At 45.7% G+C, this 20518-nt stretch overlaps 1 protein-coding gene across 1 annotated transcript in view; it reads right to left on the reverse strand.

Moving 5' to 3' along the window:
* PDE8B (phosphodiesterase 8B) overlaps window positions 1-5700 on the reverse strand; it is a gene marked incomplete at both ends in the record, with an annotated part of 74982 nt that extends 69282 nt beyond the window's left edge. Inside the window, one exon of the mRNA XM_082013696.1 lies at window positions 5386-5700. Within this exon, the coding sequence (XP_081869822.1) occupies window positions 5386-5700 (315 nt within the window). The remainder of the gene's footprint in view (window positions 1-5385) is intronic.
* Between the last annotated feature and the right edge of the window lie 14818 nt (window positions 5701-20518).

Here is a 20518-nt window from a genome sequence, read left to right on the forward strand (position 1 = left end):
AGGGGTGAAGGAGTCCTGAGATACCTGTTGACTCTCAGTGCCAAAATGGTTGAGGCTCATTGCTGTCTTACAAGCTTCCAATGCTTCTCTTTTCCCATACAAACTAAGGGCGGAAGATGTGCTTTATATTTAATGATAAAAACACCTATCACCCAGAACAGTTTCAAAAGTCCAGAATGTTGTGTGACCCAATACCAAGTAAGTTTGATCTACCAGGCTGCTCTGTTTCCTTTGCCAAGTGGCTTATTATTTTCTGAAAAAATAATTTTCTCCAGCCTGTAACATTTCTCCTGTCTAGCATCGCTTAAGAGCGATGTTGAAGTGCTTGTTGAAGTTTACCTGCACCACCTGAAGGAGGAATGGAAAGGTCAGATACAGAGTAGTAAACCTTTGCAAAAGTTCTTTTAGTGTATTCATTTAAGAAGTCTGGACTTCATCCAAGAAAACCACTTCTCTACTCGCAATTTTCTTTATGGTAAAAGTTATTCAGGCCAGCACCTCTCAGAGAACAGCTAGCCTAAATTAAAAAGGCTCTGCACTGTAACACAGCTCAGCACTTTTTGGCCTGTGCAATTTTTTTTCTGGCAGCTTTGCAGCCCCAAAGTATGTTCAAGAGGGCTCTGATTTCTTAGGTGTCCTATTGAGTTGTGAAATGGACCTTCATCACATTAAGTTAGAGAGTTGGGAGGTTTATTTTCCAACTTTAGCCTATATGCAGTATTTCCTATGTTCTACAGAACATACTAGCAACCAGTTAAACATAGAATCACAGAATAGTTTGGGTTGGAAGGGACCTTTAAAGGCCATCTAGTCCAACCCCCCTGCAATGAGCAGGGACATCTTCAACTAGATCAGGTTGCTCAGAGCCCTGTCCAACCTGGCCTGGAATGTTTCCAGGGATGGGGCATCTACCACCTCTCTGGGCAACCTGTGCCCATGTTTCTCCACCCTCAGTGTGAAAAATTTCTTCCTTATATCCAGTCTGAATCTACATGCTTTTAGTTTAAAGCCATTATCCCTTGTCCTATTGCAACAGGCCCTGCTAAAAAGTCTGTCCCCATCTTTTTTATAAGCCCTCTTGAAGTACTGGAAGGCTGCAGTAAGGTGTCCCCAGAGCCTTCTCTTCTCCAGGCTGAACAACCCCGACTCTCTCAGCCTGCCCTCACAGGAGAGGTGTTCCAGCCCTCTAATATTTTGGTGGCCCTCCTCTGGACCCTCTCCAACAGGTCCACGTCTTTCCTGTGCTGAGGGCTCCAGAGCTGGACGCAGGACTCCAGGGGGGGTGTCACCAGCGTGGAATAGAGGGGCAGAATCCCCTCCCTCGACCTGCTGGCTGCACTGCTTTGGATGCAGCCCAGGATAGGGTTGGCCTTCTGGGCTGCGGGCGCACATTGCCGGCTCATGTCCAGCTTTTCATCCACCAGTTACCCCCAAGGCCTTCTCGGCAGGGCTGCTCTTGATCCCTTCATCCCCCAGCCTGTACTGATACCGGGGGTTGCCCCGACCCAGGTGCACTTAAACAAAACAAGAAGTGCAAGAAGTATGGTGACTTTTCTTATACATGATACTGCTTTATTAAAAGAATTTTATTTCAAATCAAGGCAATGCTTAGGGTTGCATTTCTCCAGGACCTGTGGCCCTGATGCAACTCTCTCAGTACCTGGATTTCTCAATGGTCTCTGTAGCACTTTGTATTTGGCAGCTCCAGCCTTTTCCCTATTCTCCCAGATTTAAAAAAAATCTTAAAAGTTATGTGGTTGATGTATTGGGGCACATCCTTCTCCTCAATGCTTCCACCTTAGAACTTAACACAGACCAATGTTGGTAAGAGATGCTGTCCCACTGTATTTCTTCTTATTTGATTTGCTTCGCTTCTAATAATTATTTTCCTATAGAAAAGCATGAAAATGGTCAAAACCTGTTCCTAGTATGACTGAATTTCAAGAGACATTCATAAACAGGTTTTTCTCTTCCACAAAGAACATAAGATAAAGAGAACCAAACCATTACACCTGCTGTTCTTGTAATTTCAGTAAGAAAAATAAAATAATCAGTATAAGACTGCAGAGAGTTGGGTTTTTTTTGCTACACTAGGCTGTATGCTAGCAACAAGAGCCTTAAAACTTGTTTGTTCTTGTAGTTTTTAAGTTTGGCTAATGTTTAAGTATCAAGGTGTTCAAGAAAAGCATATCTTTGCACGCAGTTTTACTTAAGAGTTGCGTTTCGCCATAATCAAAAGATGTCTTTGTAAATATAAATAAGGTAAACTTTTATTATCTTTTCAAATCCCCAAGGAAATGTTCAAGAAGCTGTTTACTCCCTGCTAAACAGCTGGTACTGTTGCACTTAGAACTGGCCATAGTTGAGCGATAGGTCAAGCAGCCATTACACACTCAGTATCATCTCATGCTCGATGTCATGCTTCAGTGATGTGAGATAAATGCCTTGTATCTTCATATAAAACTGATGCAGGGTTTGAGATATTAATACTGTTTGGTGTCGTGATACTGTTTGGTTTTATTATGGAGGGAATGTGAGCAAGGAATGTTTGGTTTGTACTTGAGTGTTTCTGCCCAAGTACTGCTCATAGTAACATAGTGTATGGCTGAGCACCAGAAACTGTGGGTCCTATTCCAAATTAGGGTGCAGACGCATCTCATAGTACTTAACAATTCCACTCAAGATCTTTGTCAGGTAACCTGTAGATATTTGTAACCAAGCTTTTGGGATCCACAAAGAAACGCACAACACGCTAGAACTGCTGAATGGTTACTCGTAACCTATGTGAGCAAGGATGCAACCAACACATCTGAATGCTCTGAATAATTCAGAACTTTTTATTTAGGAAGGGAGAAGAAAAGAACACCAAAAAATTGCCTTTGTAACACTGACCTCACCCCAATGAATACAGATTAGATGGACTTAAAAAGGAAGGTTTAGGTAAGCCATATATTTTAAGTGACAGGGGATAGTTTTGGGGTTTTATTTGAATTGCATTGGGCTGAAATCATTACAGGTTGATTTCTTTTAACACCGGTTTGATATTATTGTATGGATGAGTTTTAAAACATTGTACAAAGATGGGGACAAATGTAAATAATGCAATAAAAGAACAGTTTATGACAGAAAATGAAGACAAACAAAGCAGCAGTTTAAGTGGCTTGGACAGTTACACAACTGGAATGTTATATTAATATAATAGTGCTAAGAGCCATTTGATCTGTGTATTTGTTTTGCCCCCTAAATACAGGTAGATGAGATTTCAACATAGTTAATTCATGCAACCAAGCAGCTAAAACCATGTGGTATTACTAGACAATTTTTCTGTACCAAAATAACTAATATTTTTCTTCATTTTTGAACTGCTATGGAAATAAATATTATTATTATTATTATTATTATTATTATTATTATTATTATTATTATTATTATTATTATTATTATTATTATCCTGTACCGTTGGAGAACCATATCTCCATACTTTTCCACTTCTTATAGCCTGTCAGGGTATCAAGTACTATTTTGCCTTTATGATAGTTCTGTGATATTCCTACCTTGCTTTGGTCAGACAAATACTCAAGTATGTTATTAACCTGTAGGAAATCATGCCAGGAGTAGCAGCAAGAATGGAGGCTCTAACTCAGTTTCAAAATTATATAAAGTATTTTACAGATCTTAATTCTTATAAGAATGGAAACATTTCTACTGTATCATTGAAGCAGTTGTTAAATAAAAAGACCCCATAATTTTCCTTAGGTGCTTGGGAGTCTAAAGTGGTAAAGGAAACTGAAACAATCCAAAATAATATTACAGTGCCAATCATGAAGTTCAAAACCATCTGAAATACGCTCACTTTTAATAACCAGAAAGTTGACAAATATATTTACATATACGAGTACATGATGTAATAACAAATAATAAACAATTCGTAAGAACAGAAAAGGGCATTACCACTTTAAAAAAATATCTTTTTTCCAAATCTGAACTTAGAGAATTGTGCAAGGATTTCTATTGTGCTCTCCTTTACATTAAAAAAAATCCTATTTTGTCTTAAGCATTCCACTCTGAAGTGTAAAAAAAAAAAATCCCCAAATCCAAGAAATATAACAATTTTTTTACTCCAGTCCTGCTCAGACTTTGTCCCTGTCACTCATTATGCATATTCTGCTTCTGAATGAGTAAAAGTCAACGTAACCACAAACAATTCTGCAAGTTTCTCAGCATTTGAACAAACTGACTATGGGTTGTGGTAGTGGTTTATTTTTTTTCTCTCTGAATTCTCACATTTATGTTTTTCTTAGTTGATTTCTGGATTTTTTTTAAATTATAGAAGAAGATTATAAAATCCTTTAATTTCTCATTTATATTCTAACAAGATACCAGGATCTATTTAAGCCCATGTTACTTTGTGACATGATATCCTGGCTTTATTAGTACAACAGAAAAGTAATGCAACGTGCAGATGGGATCATAACACCACTTGTTTTGGTAATAAGCTTTGGAATAGGGCAACAAAGCAAAATTTAATTCTTATAAAACTTTCAGGGAAATTAATGAAAAATCTGCTCTGATATTAACAAAAATAATAATAAATCCAGAGCAATCATCTCTTTTAACTGCTACACTCAAGCGAGGATGTTGACGAGGAGGCTGCAGCAGTGGCTGCCATAGCCACCGAGAGGGGGACCCAAGCCTTCCAGCCCTACAGACACAGCCCCGCAGCCCCTGCCCGATGCCCCGGGGTACCCGCTCAGCCCTGCACCGGCCCAGGCGTGTTTGCCTAGGTGTGCAAGCCGTAGCGGTTCGGCTGGCAGCTGAACACGCACGCCTGGCAGCGACAGCTCACTTTCACCAGATTCGGAGGGAACTACAAGGGATGAAGAAAACCCAACGCAAGTTACGGGCGCTTTGCTATTGAGAAATAAGCAGGGGAGATTTTATTCCAGCATAATAACGCCTCTCCCAGACCCACTCCCTGCCGCCAGCTGCACAGCTGGGGACAAACCCCTTCCCCTCCCCCCGGGCTGTACCCCCAGAGACACCTCGGCACTGGGCACCCCGGAGCCGCCTCCGGGCCGCGGCCGCGGGGCGGGGGGAGCCCGAGGGGCTCGCCGGACGGCCCTCGCCCCCGGGGGTGCTCCAGGCGAGACGTCCGCCCCGCAGCACCGCCAGCCCGGCCCGACCGCCACCCCGGCCCGGCCGCCGCAGCTGCGAGGAGCCAGCGGGCACCAGCGCAACCGCTCCCCGCAGCTGCGTCCCGCCGGCCGGAGCATCACCGCCCTCCCCGGCGAGGGCGGCAGGACACACGCTCTGGTCGGGCCGCGGCCGGCGGGGACCCACACCGGCCCCACCAGGGACCCCCCGCCGGCGCGGCCGCGGTTTTACCTTGACGCTGGCGCTGCTGGTCTGGGTCTCCGCCTCGATGCCGCAGCAGCGGGGCGCCCGGGCCCGGGCGGAGGCGCCGGGCTCCCTGCGCTCCCTGCGGCGGGGGTCGGCGGGGGTCGGCGGCGGCTGCTGCCGGCCCGGGCAGGCGAGGGCGGAGGGGATGGAGTCGGCCGCGTCTGTCTTGATGAAGAGGCCGTGCAGGGTGGCGGTGCCCTGCGAGATGGTGGTGGTCTGGTGGGGGGAATTGGACTCGTCCGAGTCCCGGCAGTAAATCACGCCGCTCTGCGAGACGTGGATGCTGGGGGCGCAGCCCATCCCTTCCCTTCTCCACCCCGCCCCGCTGCAGCGCCGGCGGGCCGCCCGGCTCCGCTCCCACCTGCCGCCCGCCCGGGCTGCGGGGCCGCCACCCCTGCGCCGCGCACCCCGCGGCGGCCCCGGCCCCGGCACCACCCCCCGCCGGCGGCGCTGCCCCGGCCGCCCCCGCCCATGTGGCGCCTCCCCGGCACACTCGCCCGTCGCCCCGCGCCGCCTCCCCGGACCCCAGACCCGGTAAGCCCCTTCCCCTCCTCGGCAGCGTCTTACAAAGTGCCTGCGGCCACCGAGTCCTTCAGCCGGGGGGGGCGGGGAGTAAGAGGAGGAGGGAAAGGAGGAGGAGAAGGAGGGGAAGGAGGAGGAGAGGCACCATCTGTAGTGCAGCCCCCTCCTGACCCTGGCAGAGGGTCGACTTTCGAGTCTTCCCTGTGTACAACATGACAACCCCCTCCCTCCGAATTACAGAATCACACAATGGTAGGCTTTGGAAGGAACCTCTGAAGTTCATCTGGTCCAACCCCCCTGCCAAAGCAGGATCACCGAGGGCAGGTTGCACAGGAACGCGTCCAGTCAGGTTTTGAAGGTCTCCAGAGGAGACTCCACAACCTCTCTAGGCAGCCTGTTCCAGTGTTCCATCACCCTCACAGTAAAGAAGTTTTTCCTCATGTTGAGATGGAACTTCCTGTGCTGCAGTTTGTGCCCATTGCCGCTCATCCTGTCATGGCAATTGAGCAAAATGCTTTTTTTCCCCCTTTTTAAAAGCATCTAAAGCCACTTATTTTGACAGTCAAAACATGCCTACTTTTCCTAGCTGTGGTGAGCAAATCTCAGTTGTCTGGGGGGACTGCAGGGAGGAGTTCGGACCCAGGCAGCATCCACTGCAAGTTAGGAAAAAGGCCAGGATTGTTCCACAATTTTTAATGCTGTTTTTCAATTAGGCCAATATTCAAAGACACAAACTGCTATTGCAGCCTAGACGCCTGATAGCTGCCAACGCCTGTTTCCAGTCCCTGGGGAGATAATCAAGAAAATGTTTAATGCTGCAGAGATTTACACACCTTCTTAGCTTTCCACAGTGAATAGTTTCATTGACCTCAGTCAAACTACCTATGAGGTATAAAGCTAAACATGTGGGTTTTAAGTCTGTGCAAGATTTTAGTTTAAATCTCTCTGTTTTCAATGGCACGTTATAAATCCTTCAGGAACTGGTAATGTCACCCAAGCAGTATGCTGCCTGCCTAGTAAAGCATTTATCTGACACCCAGTTACCGACGAACGCTTGTGTATACAGCTTTGTTTCTCTTTGGAGTGTTACCTGATGTTTGATCACTGTTTCCCCACCTAGATTTTAGTGGGTTATGTAAAAATACTAGAAACGTGAATCACAGTTGGTGCAAGGATTGTGATGCTGAATAATAAAGTGCTCTGAACATGTTATTTTGGCTGCTAATACTCCTGAAAGGGCTTTCCTGGATTAGAGACTGGATGGCTTCACAGCTAAAAGGCCCCAGATTAGAGATACTGAGCCTTTACCCTCTGTCTCTGCTGATCAAGTCCAGGGGTCATTGTAATTATGGCAATATGGACTTTCACTCAGCCATCAAGAACTGGGCTGAGATCACCAACCTAGTTGACAAACTATGGTTTTCCAGTCACAAAGGAGAGCCTCTGTTGGCCCTGGTAATCAAATTTCTCTAGATAATTTTTTTCCCCTACTGATTGTCAGTGTTCACAAACCAAGTTGTGGCTCATATCCTGCATATGTTGCGTGTCTGCATGCTGCCACACTGCTCTGCTGGTGGCTGTCTTTGAAGACCACCTTGAAGACAGGCTCAATATAAGCGAAATGAAGCAGACTATGCTTCATCACCCAACCATGCAGCCTTTCTTGCTGCTTATGCTGCAGTTCTGGGTGAGACCTTCCAGTCTCCCAGAGGATAATGCACTTAGTTGCAGATGAACGTGTCCTAAAACTGCATTTAATAACAAAAAAGCAACCAGTTGTATGTATTCTTTGCAATATGTTCAAGTCCCTCTTCATTTCTGTTAATGGTTGGGAAACTAAAGTTGGGGATTTGAGTTACCTGCCCTAGACCACACCTGAAGATTTGCAGCAGAGCCAGAAGCACAGGAATGCCACTCAGAACCCATACATTGGTGTAAATGATGTTGCCCCAAAAGACCTCTAACAGTTGTTGACTATCTAGTTTGAGACTTTGTTCATAGGAATTTACCCTCCCCCACCCCCAGGTATCAACAGCATCTAGAATTTTAATAATTAATGTGAACATAAACCGTAGTTTGACTTTGCAGACTGAGCTTGATGAGAATACCACGTCACACCCTAAACTGTGTTGGTAGCTATTCACAGTACATTTTTCTGAATCAATATCAGTGATAAGTTATTTTATCAGTCAGTCAGTACCTAGGTTTCCTTAACATCCCAGTATTTACGTTTCCACTCTGTTCCTCCTGAATTCTGTGACAGCTGTGCTATTGATTTCAGACAGCATTGCAGGCACCTCACATGGATTTCCCTTGCTTAGGTATAACATTTGAGTTGATGTCATAGAATAAGTTGTTGGAATAAGAAGTCACAACTCTGGAGAACCTTTGCTCAAGTAGCTGTCCCTGTGCTGTTGGTTTTGGGGTAATGGGGAAGGATCACCACTGAAGAGGACGAGCCTGCCTGTGCAAAGTGCCACAGTGCTTGAGAGGGGTGAAGGCTGCAGGATGGGGAACTATGTGGAAAGCTGAAAAGCACCAGAAAAGTGGGGAGAGTAACTTATTGCTTTGTCTGACAGCAGAATCACAGAAACATAGGATGGTTGAGGTTGAAAGAGTCATCTGGTCCAACCCCCCAGCTCAAGAAGCACCACCTAGAGTTGGTTGCTCAGGATGGGCATATCTGGATGGTTTTCGAATATCTCCAAGGATGGAGACTCCACCACCCCTCTGGGCAACCTATTCCAGTCCTCAGTCACCCTCACAGTTCCCTCCTGATGTTCAGAGGGAACACCCCATGTTTCAGTTTGTGCTCATTGCCTCTGGACCTGTCACTGGGCAACTCTGAAAAGAGCCTGGCTCTGTCCTCTTTTGCAGCCTCCCTTCAGGAATTTATATACATTGATGAGATATACCCTGAGCCTTCGCTTCTCCAGGCTGAACAGTCCCAGCTCTTTCAGCCTCTCATACGTGCAGTGCTCAGAAGAAACTCAGCAAGATGGAGCAAGCAAGTGATGATTAGCACGAGCAGATGCTGGAATGGGGCAGAGTGAGTAGGTGCAGAAGTGAAGGATAAGTCTGCCACTGACACAGAAAGTAAAGAAATGGAAAGTTAAAGATTCCTTTTCCTAACATCAGTACTCTTCCTGCATCTTGCCTGTAAGAAGACAACGATGGATTTACTGGATGGGGGAAAGAGGGAGTATTTAAAACACGTGCATGCACACTTGCACCACCTCTTACGGCATGCTCAAGTCATGCTCCTGCAGTCTTCTTGCTGCAGTCTGCTCTCACTGATGCCCACAAAAGCAGAAGGCTTTACTGTGAGCAGCATGTACTAATTCAACCAGGGACGTAGAGGAGGGACAGTTAATGTACTGAAGCAGACTCTGTCCTCAGAAACACATACTTAGTATGGCCCCAGAATTAAGCCAGTGCATGCAACCCCTGAAAGGTATTTACATGCACCATTTTTTCCACTACTAAAAAGCCTTTACTGGCTTTAGTTGCAACTCTATAAATCCTACCAAATTTTAAACTCACAGGAAACCAATTTCTTATACATGACTAATTTCAGCATGATGAATTTAAGCATGTGAGTGATTCTGGAAGCCCTCAGTGGAACCTTGAAGCATCTCATCTTTCTTTCCAGTAAAAAGCAGTGGATATACATTCGCTATGGTGTTTACACCTGCAAATCCCTCCACAATGAGGAAAATACACTCCTCCAAACTTTATATCCCTTCCAAAGCCAGTCATAGGCATCACTCTGACCTCAATATTAAGACTCTATGCTACAAGTAGATTGGTAAGTTTATGTTGGCATTATTGGAAGTAACATCTGTAAATCCCAGTTCATTGCAGTAAGAATATACTACTTCAGAGGTCACATTTTACAGAAGCCTAAAAATCTGGTACTTGACAACGAGCTACTGAAGACAGTTACCTCTATTCATGGTTCATTTACTGTAAAACCAGTTTAAGAATATATAAATAAGCCCATACAAAAAAAAAAAAAATACTAGGCTTTTAGGAGGCTCAACAGTTTCTCAGTCCTTTCATATTGGTCCAACAGATTTATAAACTACAGTAAAAACTAACAGGCTGCATACCCAGACTAGAGCAAAGTAAATACCTACAAATTATCTAGGCTATGTGCTGTTTTTAACTTAAAACAGATATGAGAAAAATAATAATCATGGCAGCTAGAATAGAACTCTTCTCTGTATACTTCTACTTTTTTAAAAAACCCACCTCTATAGTAATTTGATGATCTACAACAGATTATCAGATGCTAACCTTGTGCCTTTACTCATCAACAACACAAGAAATGATGGCACCTGTAAAACAGAAAGGTACTAAATACAAGAAGTGAAGGTTATTTCTTTTGCCTAAGGAAGAGCAGAACGTATTTTTCAGTCCACAAATCTGATGAATCTCTCACCAATGTAATGAAGAGTAACCTCACTGAAAGCAATGACCTTTCTCAAACTCAACCAAAAAGCAAAATCAAGTCCCCTTTTTTTTCATGCTCAAAACTTCTTTCATTTCATAACTTTGAAAAATCATTTGTTGCAGAAAACTGTATTTTGATTTACCATGCATTTGTTATACTGTTTGCATACTAAATTCTGTGAATGCTGTGAATAACAATCTCCCAGTAGCAACACCCTACAATAAGATACCCACAGGTAGGTACTGCTCAGACAAAATGGGTTTGCTTGGATTACTTGCTAATCATACCATAAAACCTGACTTTCGCCTTCTTTTACGGCCAAATTTTTACTGGCTTGGACAATACCAGCTATCTGAGTTTTCCCCAGAAGTTCATAAAATACTTTGCACTATGGGTATTTTGCAAGTGGGGAAACTGAGTCATGGAGAAGCCTGTTTCCAAGTTCACTCAAGGGAGCAGAGCTGAAGAGGCAACTAGGTCTGGTTCCCTTTCTACTAGCAGTCCATGCCACTGTAAATGCTGTGAGGCACAAATTGTGCTGAGAGTGTATGGAGGGGCCTTTCTCCACCTTCTCCACCTCTTTGTGTGTGAGGAAGGAAGAGCTGCAGTTCATGCCCTCCTCTGTCTGCAGCTGCTTCTCTCTCCCCAGAGGCAGGAGAAGATGCAGTCTTGGGCTTTTGCTCCTCACTGCTGAGGGGTGATGAGCTGCTCCAGGGATGCAGATTTCCTCCTGGGGACAGAAGCCTGCAGTCATTTTCCTTAGAATGGGTCAACTGGGCACTGTCATTTGTATCAGCATATTCTCGAGAGACACAGCAATCCTTTACTGCACTGCTGTGAAAAGGAACGTATATAAGTACGTAGTAACTACAGGCTTCAGTCACCAGTAGTAGCATTATGTGTCAGCACTATTCCCCTTGAAGGAGCTCAACTTCTGGCAGGACAGTAGCCTGATACTTCTAGTTACAAGCAAATTTTCTAGGACAACAGTGATCACATCATATTTAAAAGCCTTAGGCTTCTCCTCTCCACCAAACCCTTCGGTTTGCCTTTGAGTAGGACTCAAGTGCTCACTCAAGTACTTCACAGCACTCTAAGTTAAGAAAAGCAACTGCGGTTCTCCTGCCAGCACTGAAAATTCCCCAGCAAAACTTGAGTGGTCGTTAGCTCACAACAAGCTTGTTCTTTGCCCTTTTTTTCAGTTTATAACACACTCTTCTTCCTTGATTTCTTCTGCTGCGGGAATATTTGAATATCTGTACAGCGAACGCCCCGCCGGGCGGTCACTGCAGTCCCCGGCAGCCTTGGGCTCTGCGCAGCGGGCGCTGCCGAGCACAGCTCCGGCGCGCTGAGCCGTGCTGAGCGGGGCCAGGCGCACCCTTCGGCAGCACCAGCGGTCGGACACAGCCCCCCAGCGCCCCCGGGGTGCCGCCGGCAACGGGGGCGATCACCCGCAGAGTCCCAACGCGCGACGCCGCTGTGTCCCGGCTCTGGGCGCCTCGGAGCAGAGGGGAGACCCTCGGGGTGGCCCCGCCGCCCCCCGCCCTTACCTTCCTCCCCGGCCCGTTCATCCTCCGAGAGGCGGAAGGGAGCGGGACCGGCGCTCCGGCGCGGCTGCCCAGGTGAGCGGGGCGGGCCCCGCCGCCGTTGCCACCGCCTCCCCCGGGGCCGGCCCGCCCCCCCGGGGCTCCCCCGCCGCCCCGCTCCAGGAAAATGAGCTTCGCCTCCGGGACTCCACTGGGGAAGGAGGGCGAACCGACATCCCCGAGTTGTCCCGGCCCCCCGGGTTCTCCCCCTGCCCGTGCCCCGTACAGGACGTTTTCTGCCCCGACCGGGAACATTTAGTAATGGGGAGAACGGCTCGGGGGAAAGTAAGGTGAACCAAGGGGTCTGAGCCTGGCTTGGCTCGGTATGCTAACAGTTGAGAAGGCAAACCCTTACATCCCCTGGAGAGAGTGGTAAATCCACCCACCACGGAGCGGAGAGCTTGTTGCTAGTGCTTTTCAGGGTCCTCGGGTAAAATCCAGCCTAACAGTCAAGGAGAGGGGAGACAAACTACCCTGAAAAAAGGCAGCATGATCCTGATCCAGAGCAAATCTCAACTGCCAGAGGTGGGACCAGGGACATACTTCAAACAGCCCATTTTCATCTTTGAGATATTCTAGTTTGCAGCAAGTACCATGCAAGTGGAATGTATTGTCTTGGGAATGACATTTTTGGGCTTGACTGGACTTGACTCTCTCTCTTCATTGCTCTCTCCTTCATGATTTAAGAACAGCTTATTGAATATTATAACAGTATTATTAAAAAACTTTTCTTTTGGAGTATTGCTATTTCTTGGGAGTTCATTAATATTGTTAATGCTGTCATTGCTCTGTAGTGGCACGCAAGGGCTCAGTGAGGCATCTGTACAAGATAGATACTCAGCAAACACAATAAAAAACAATCCCTACCTGAAAAAGTCAAAGGCTTGCACACCAGACAGTGGACAGCACGTGAGTGTCACAAAAGTAGAGCAACATTAAAGATGACTGGGAGCTGTGGGACAAGTGGTGGTCAAGTCACAACAGCTGCCTAGCCAAAACCCCACAAAACCACAGACCACAACACAAAATAAACTCAAAGCACTGAACCTGTGCAGAAAATCACTTCTAGAGAGGAGAAGCAGAACAAGCATGGGTCAGCAAGTTATGTCAGATGGAGGCTAGAGACTGTGAAGAGCTGCCCTACTTCTAGGGGAGAAGACATACAGTCAGCAAACACAATCCTCCTTGAGGTCCCCAGAAACCCTAGACAGCGCACATATTGAAATGCCCTCAACAGCAGGTGAGAACATCTGCATACAGCCACGTTCTTGGTTACCTGGGACTGCAGCCCTGGTATGGTCTCAGAGGAGGTAAAACATTTTCTCTTCAGCACCTCTGCGCAAGTGCCAGGTATCAACCAGCCAACTGCAAACCTCAGAATCAGCTTTACCCAGTTATTGCAAAGGACTGTCAGGCAAGCAAGCATCACAGCCTACCCTGGGACCCTGCTTTCCCCACGTGGACAAATTAGGGACTAATCAAAGCATGCCTCTTACTCTGGCCATTCTGTGTAGCCAGGCTGCCCTCCCAACAAAGACTCAGCAGAAGGAGGAAGGATTTCACCCAGACACAGCATAACGATCAGGGCAAGGTGCTCAGCTGGTCACAAGGGCTCAGAAGTGCCCACAGTGCTAAGTTTTGGATACAGCCATGTATACTTTTTGCAGTTTCCACACAGGCCCTTCCCTGCATTTCTCCTTGCACTGTCCCCTTCGAGCTGCTGTGGCTTTTGAAGACTCACTAGAGGAATCCTGAGACCAGCCAGAGCATCAATTCTTTGCAAGCACTGAGAAGCTGACATGGGAAACGCAAAAGGCTTGGCCCCACCGCTAACAACCACATTCAGTATGTGGCAGACAAACAGCATTTGGGTGCACTCTGAAAGGAGGACACTGTCCTGCAGCAAGCGTGCTGACAGCAAGGCTTTCCCTGAGCAAAGAGCACTGGCACAGGTTCATTCATTTTTTTGTTCATCTGTGACTTGGGACCAGGCTGCTGACACTAACTGCAGCGCTTCAGAAGATAAAAAGTACCTCAGTCTTTGCTTCTGCGGAAACAGCCCAAATGCATGGGATTATTCTACCTACTTTTCTTTTAGATGTAGAAGTAAAATAAAAAGTAAATTGTCTGCTTTTTTTTTAGTGCATTTTGCATGCATGTAGATTTTAGCATGCACTCAGGACACCACTTTAGGCTTGGTATACTACTCCCACTGAACTTAATGGGAATGTGGCTGTTTGTATTTTAACATGGATGGAATTAAGCCCTTTGTTTGAACTTTATGGCGTCTAAATTTTTTTTTAATTATTAATTTATTTAATCATTCTTAATCTGCTTCTGCTCTGTTCTGAGAGCACCATAAGTGCACTCCAGCATCACGAATAACATCTTTAAATTCTAGTATGCAAACATTGTGCCTCCTAGTGGGTAATGTGTATGGACTTAAAACTCTCCTTCAGGTTGCATTTTCATGCTACTTTCTTGGGACTTTCTTCTGTTAGTATCAAGGAGGTAATTCTCAAAATTTTTATCACTCTGGAAGTTTCTCGTTTCTTTCCTATGCTGTTCACTTTGCTGTTGCTTGCACACAGCCAGTTAGGTTCTGAACTTTTGGCCTTTGCAATTTTCTTTCCTGTGCATAAATCTGCCATTAACATTCCTCTCACCCACAAACCTGTTTATGAGGAGCCTGTTCCTGAGACATTACTGCAATCATACAAATTGTAAGAAAGTGGGTGTTTGTGTGTCCCCCTGAGTGGACTTCCCTGAGTACATCATCTGTGCCTGAACTGTTCCGTGACAACAATTAGAGTTCATGTTTCTTATGCAAGCAAAATGCTGTCCAGGCAACTGTAGTTCTTGCATTTCTTGCATTTCTGCAACACTTGAGGGCCTGATTACAATCTTAACAAACATACTCTTCGTGTTGATTTTGTGTGTGATTTAAGTATCGGTAGACTCAGCCGCATTTTGGTTACTACCTCCCATTCTGAGGATTTCGGGCTGGGGACCTATTTCTCTTCTTATTAATACTACTGTAAGTTCCAAGTAACTGCATTTAACGCAATGAGGCACTGTCACAAAAAAAACCCAGAGGCAAGCATCAATGAAATAATATCTTATTCTTACATAACCAACAGAAACTTAAAGTGGTGAGTAGCTGGTGAGAGATACCACTGTGAAAGTCTGAAGTGAAGACTGCTATCTTCACTTCTAAGAAAATAATTTTTTACTCTAAATGAGCCTTGTAGATTCCAAAACATGCTTTGTAAAATCACTGCTAATTGTCAGATGACTGAGTCACTCCAACTGAAATCACTTTTACTGAAGCCAGTAAAAAATTGTGCCACAGTGGCTGTCAAGAGTTAGGACTTTAAGGCTCTAAGCTATATTTAACAGCATGTAAAAGAATATAAAACATGTAATTATGCAAATGAGAAATGCGCAATCTGAAATATGCAGTGTTTTGAAAATAAGCAAACATCCTGACACCTGTAACATTGCTGCAATTTGGCTGGCACTATGATTATGCCAGCTATTAGTGCAGCTGTCACCAGAAATGCTGAATACAAGCAGGGGGTAAATGCTTCATTTAGGTGAGCAAACATACCAGGGCTTCTAAACGAATCTTCCTTGGCTAATCGCTGTGGTGCCACACACACAGTTTGGCAGGAGGATGGTGCTTTTGGAGAGGAACTAATTTCTCAGTTTGGGGTGGTGTTGTTCCTCTGATATCTGACATAAACATTTCGATTTCTCCTCCAGCTTGGACAGTTAGGGAATGTGTGTAGGTGCATAGACTTCTGTACCAACATACACATTATTATCTACTTACTAACACTGTCCTATGAGCATCTGGGGCCAGATCATTAGCTGATGGAGGTTGCCATGCACTCACTGAGGATACAGTGACATCCCCGTTGAGACTCCTGCCCTTATATTCCAGAATTTGTAGGCTGCTCTTTTGCACTCTCAAACCCAGACACACTGTCTGTATCCATGTCCGCGTAACAAAAACTTCTTCCTTTCAAAGCAGAACAAATAAAAACTAGGGTGAACAAAATGACATGACTCATTAGTTGAAATCCCCCAAGAAAACACATTCTTTACCTAAATCAGTTGTGGCAGCTATTAATAATCCTGCCAGCTGTTACAGGAGGCCTCTTCATGTCTACTGAGATCTCAACTTAGAGGTCTCCTGACAATGCATCCACTGCAGCATTTTAAAAATGAGCCTTACAGTTAGTTAAGCCTTCTTAATCTTTATTTGTAAGGACTAAAATGATTTATCTAGGCTTCAACAGTTCATCAGTTTTGATGGTGAATGCTGGGAATTGGAATATTATCATAGCCAGGTGTCAGCACTGTCTAGGGGAAAGGGATGCAGGTCACAGGACAGCGAGGAAACAGGTGAGGTGGACATCACATTTTGTAGATGGTTGTTTAAGCATTTTTGCACCATCCCTTGAACAACTCCAAGCATACAGACTTGGAAGAACCAGCTAACCATGGTTTTTGCAGAAAGTCTGGAGAAGAACAAGCAGTGTCTACCCAAAGTGAGAATGATTACAAGCTTAAAACTACATTCAGTTTCCACTCAACTCTGGCTGTAGCAAAATTCAATGTAATGGGCATTTGAGCAAGGAAGGGGCAGATTTCACCTGTTAGTCCCATGGTAGGGTCTCTGCAAGGTGCCACATGAACAGGCCATTTTTCACATGTATTTCTCCATCAAGTCAAAACATACACAGAATGTCTCAATGCATAATAAACCCCAAATATTGCAAATTCACCAGAAGAGCTATCCTTCTTTAAATACCTCCAAAATTTCACATTGAAGACATGTACTGGATAAAGCCATTTTAAAGAACTTGTGATTTTCCTCCTGGTCTGTTCTGTGAGCAATTTCCAAGTCAAGTCTTTGCTGTATAAAGACAGACATCTAAAATGAAGCATTTATATGGTAAAATGAAAAATGGAACTACTGTCTCAAAAAAATCATACTTGTCAAGAACATCCCAACTACTCTCTCCTTCCTGTGAACTACTTAAACAAGCTCTAAAAAGATCAATGGGGTCTTTGTCCACTCAATTATCTTGTGCTCAACCAGAACAAGCACAAGAAGCCCATGTCTAGTGCTTCCTGGTTATCATTTCCACATCACACTAACCTCCTTGGCAGACAGTTTCACAACTGCTCATGGACAAATAACCCACCCAGCCAGAAGCTCTACTCTCCGACAGCAATCACAACTAAAAAAACCCTACCGTTTTGGTTGACATGGACCAGAAAACCTCTCAAAATCTCCAAACAGAAAAAATACCTCAGAAACACCTCAGCAGTGTTTTCCCTGCCACTGCCTTTGTGGTGGATCAGTGCACCTACACCACACTAAGCAATCATCTACGAACAGATAGAACTCTGAGCAAAAGTTTGGGAACATCAGGACTTTGCACAGCGTCATGCAGCGAAGAATTGCTCTTTATGAAGCATGTGACAATGTTTCAAAAAGCCAAATGGCCCAGCACTGTGCCACTTATTTGTGCATTGTGCATTGTATCACTTTTTTTTTTTAAACCTATTGTTTCTTGTTATGCTGCACAGAGGAACGCTGGGCTTGCCAGGCTGGAGGGGAGGAGGGTGTTTGGCCTACGACGCCTGCTGCCATGGAGGCACCAAGTGCTTCAGGCAAGGTTTGATGGGGTTTCATTCTAGCCTTTCCATTTTGTAGGCTGGTATTTACACTAAAGAATAGCCACTTGTGTACTTTCCAAAACTCCTGTTTAATATTTACCATTCAGACTCATCACACACTTGCTGTTCTTCTTCCAGCTTAACCTCTCCTGGATCATGAATCCCATCCTCAAGGATAGCTGGTGAAGGGTAGGCTGGACAGCAGGTTGTTTCTTTCATTAAGTCTTAAAATGCACACTTTCCTTGGGCTTTTTGTTGGTTTTCTTGCTCTTGTTAGTTCAAGACTTCTTTCTGCCTGCCTAGATAGGTCTATGGCTTCCACTCCTGTAGTATCCAACTGCCAATCCATTCTTCACCGCACCTTCTGTGGTAAGCACAGAATTGCAGAGTGGTTGAGGTTGGAAGGGACCTCTGGAGGTCATCTTGTCCAACCCCCTGCTCAAGGAGGGACACCTAGAGCCAGTTGACTAGTAACATGTCTAGACAGTTTTTGAGTATCGCTAAAGAGGGAGTGAAAACAAGTATTATTATTCCTAGTGTGCAGATAAAGAATCAAACAGAAAGATTAGACGTTTTCCAAAGAAGTTAAGGAACAGCAACCATAATTTTGATTCACACTAAGCCTTACTCAACACCACTGGGCACTTTAGAGACTATTCCTGCCTGGTGGTAATACAGGCTGTATAAAGAAGATAAAAGGCTGAAAAAACAAATCCAGTGAGCAGTGTGACGGTAGTAACTCATAGTTTTATTTAATCAGCACTTTGATTTTTTTTCTGGTAGGTAGAAAGTATCTAAATGAAAAAACCTGATGATCTGAAAGAAAAAAGTAAGGGGAAACAAAAAGGAAGAAGAAAGTGAAAGACTGCAGAGGGAAAGGTTTGAAGACAAACAGATGTTAGTGGAAATATCAAAGTGCTACAAAATCTAGCCTGATCACCTGTGCAGACCTTCTAGTCTCAAAAAGCCCAACAGTTGATGTTTGGCCAAAGCATGCTGTCTGCAAGTAGCAACCAGGCTTGACCTAAGACTACTAAGACAAGGTGAGTCCACTGTCATCCTTAGTTAGAAAAGGGAGGGAACATGGAGAGGGAACAGAGAGAGGCTGAGGAGTAGGGGATGTAAAGCATTTACAAGAGACAGGAAGGGCAGATGAGGAGTCAGGTCTTCGCGGGATGAGGTGCTCTGTGGCCCACAAACTGGCTGAGGCTGCTGCTATGCCAGCTCCCCTGGGGGGTTGTGCTGGCTCCTCCTGGTGTTTCCTTCTCAGGATCATTCCTGAGACTCCAGATTTCTTTCTTAGGCTCATTTCTGATCCTAAACTACTATCTATAGATCTCGTTTTCTTTTGCGGCTGTTTGGCCTCCGGTCATGTTGTCCTCCTGTGATGGCTTCCCTACTCCTTCTGCTCCTCCTGAGCTGCAGGGTACAACATCAGCTGCAAACTCAGGGGAACATCCCAACTCTTGGAGCTCCGGAGCCCACAGCAAGGCCGGGGGGAGGAGGAGGAGGGGTTTTAAGCTCAAACGCGAGGCGCAGGCTCCGCGCCGCGGCGGCGCCGGGCTCGGCGAGCCCGCGCTCCTCCCTCGGCCGCCCCCGCGCGGTGCCGCCGCGGAGAGAGCCCCGCGCCGCTGCCGCTCGCCGGTCGGGGCGAGACGAGACAAGATGGCGGCGGCCCCGGCGGGGAGGTAACGACAGCCCGTGGCGGGCCGCGCGGCTCCCCGGGCTCCGAAGCGGGGGCTGAGGCGGACGGCTGTCTGGGGGCGGCGGCGAGGGGGCCGGAGGTGCTGCCGGGACCTGCCCGCTGTCCGGCCTCCTCGGCACAGAGCCGCGTGTGCGCGCAGGAATGGCCCCGCCGGCGGGACGGCCAGGCCGTAACCCTCGTTTTTTCCCTTGCTTTAAACGAGAAGCTTGAGGAGCCGCAGAAGAGGCAGCGTGCGCGTGCCCCGTTCGCAGCGCAGGACTAACACCGAAGCACTTCAGCGCAAACGGATGAGAGCGGACACTGCGCTGCTGCGCTGTAGGGCTGTACCAAGACCAGTGGTACAGAAACCATTACACAGGTATGTTCATCAACAGAGAGGAACTGCTGGATTAAAATAAGATGCAGATGAAAAACATTTATAAGGCAGCAACTGGAAAAAAAACCCACATTCAGTGGTCACAAAGACGTAAGTCCATATAGAACAAAACCCGTCGGTATGCACATTTAAATACATCTTGTTCACAACAGATGCTATTTTTGACATCTCTTCCTGCTGCTATGGATTCCTTACATACTGTCTGAAAGCCCCTGTCAGGTACACTTCATAAAACCAGTTGCAGCAGCAAAGGGTCTATTCTTGGTAGAACCAAAAGTCCAGTTTCATCTATGGTATGTTTTGTAGAAGTATTTCATGTGTATACAATAGTTCAGGGGCCCTGTTGGCATAGGTGTTTAGTTCAGTGGCTTTCACACAGTGATGAATGCACTCCCTGTTTTTACTTGGAGCTGGGTTGCTCAGCCCTGAAGATAAGAACATACCTACTCTTCTTAGTTTATTTTAAATTTCAGAAATATGTTTGGTATGTTGGTGCTTTGCAAAATTTGCTATTAGGACTACAGAAAGTAGTTTGTTTATATAAACTGATGAATGTGATGTTACTCTTAACAGCTTTAAGATTGTATATATTCACTAGCAGTAGTTACATACACACATAGTAAAGCACTAACACTTTTGACTCCAGTTGTATAGGAAAGCAACTTTGTCTAAGCAATCAATATTAAGTATCATAAGTTGGAAGAGACAACAGGATGATTGGAGGACTGAGAAGGTAAGACAGTTAAACTTCATGCTGTATCTTACTGGTTATAGCCTCC

This window comes from Phaethon aethereus (assembly GCF_964289735.1).
Source record: "Phaethon aethereus genome assembly, chromosome: Z".
Lineage (NCBI taxonomy): Eukaryota > Metazoa > Chordata > Aves > Phaethontiformes > Phaethontidae > Phaethon > Phaethon aethereus.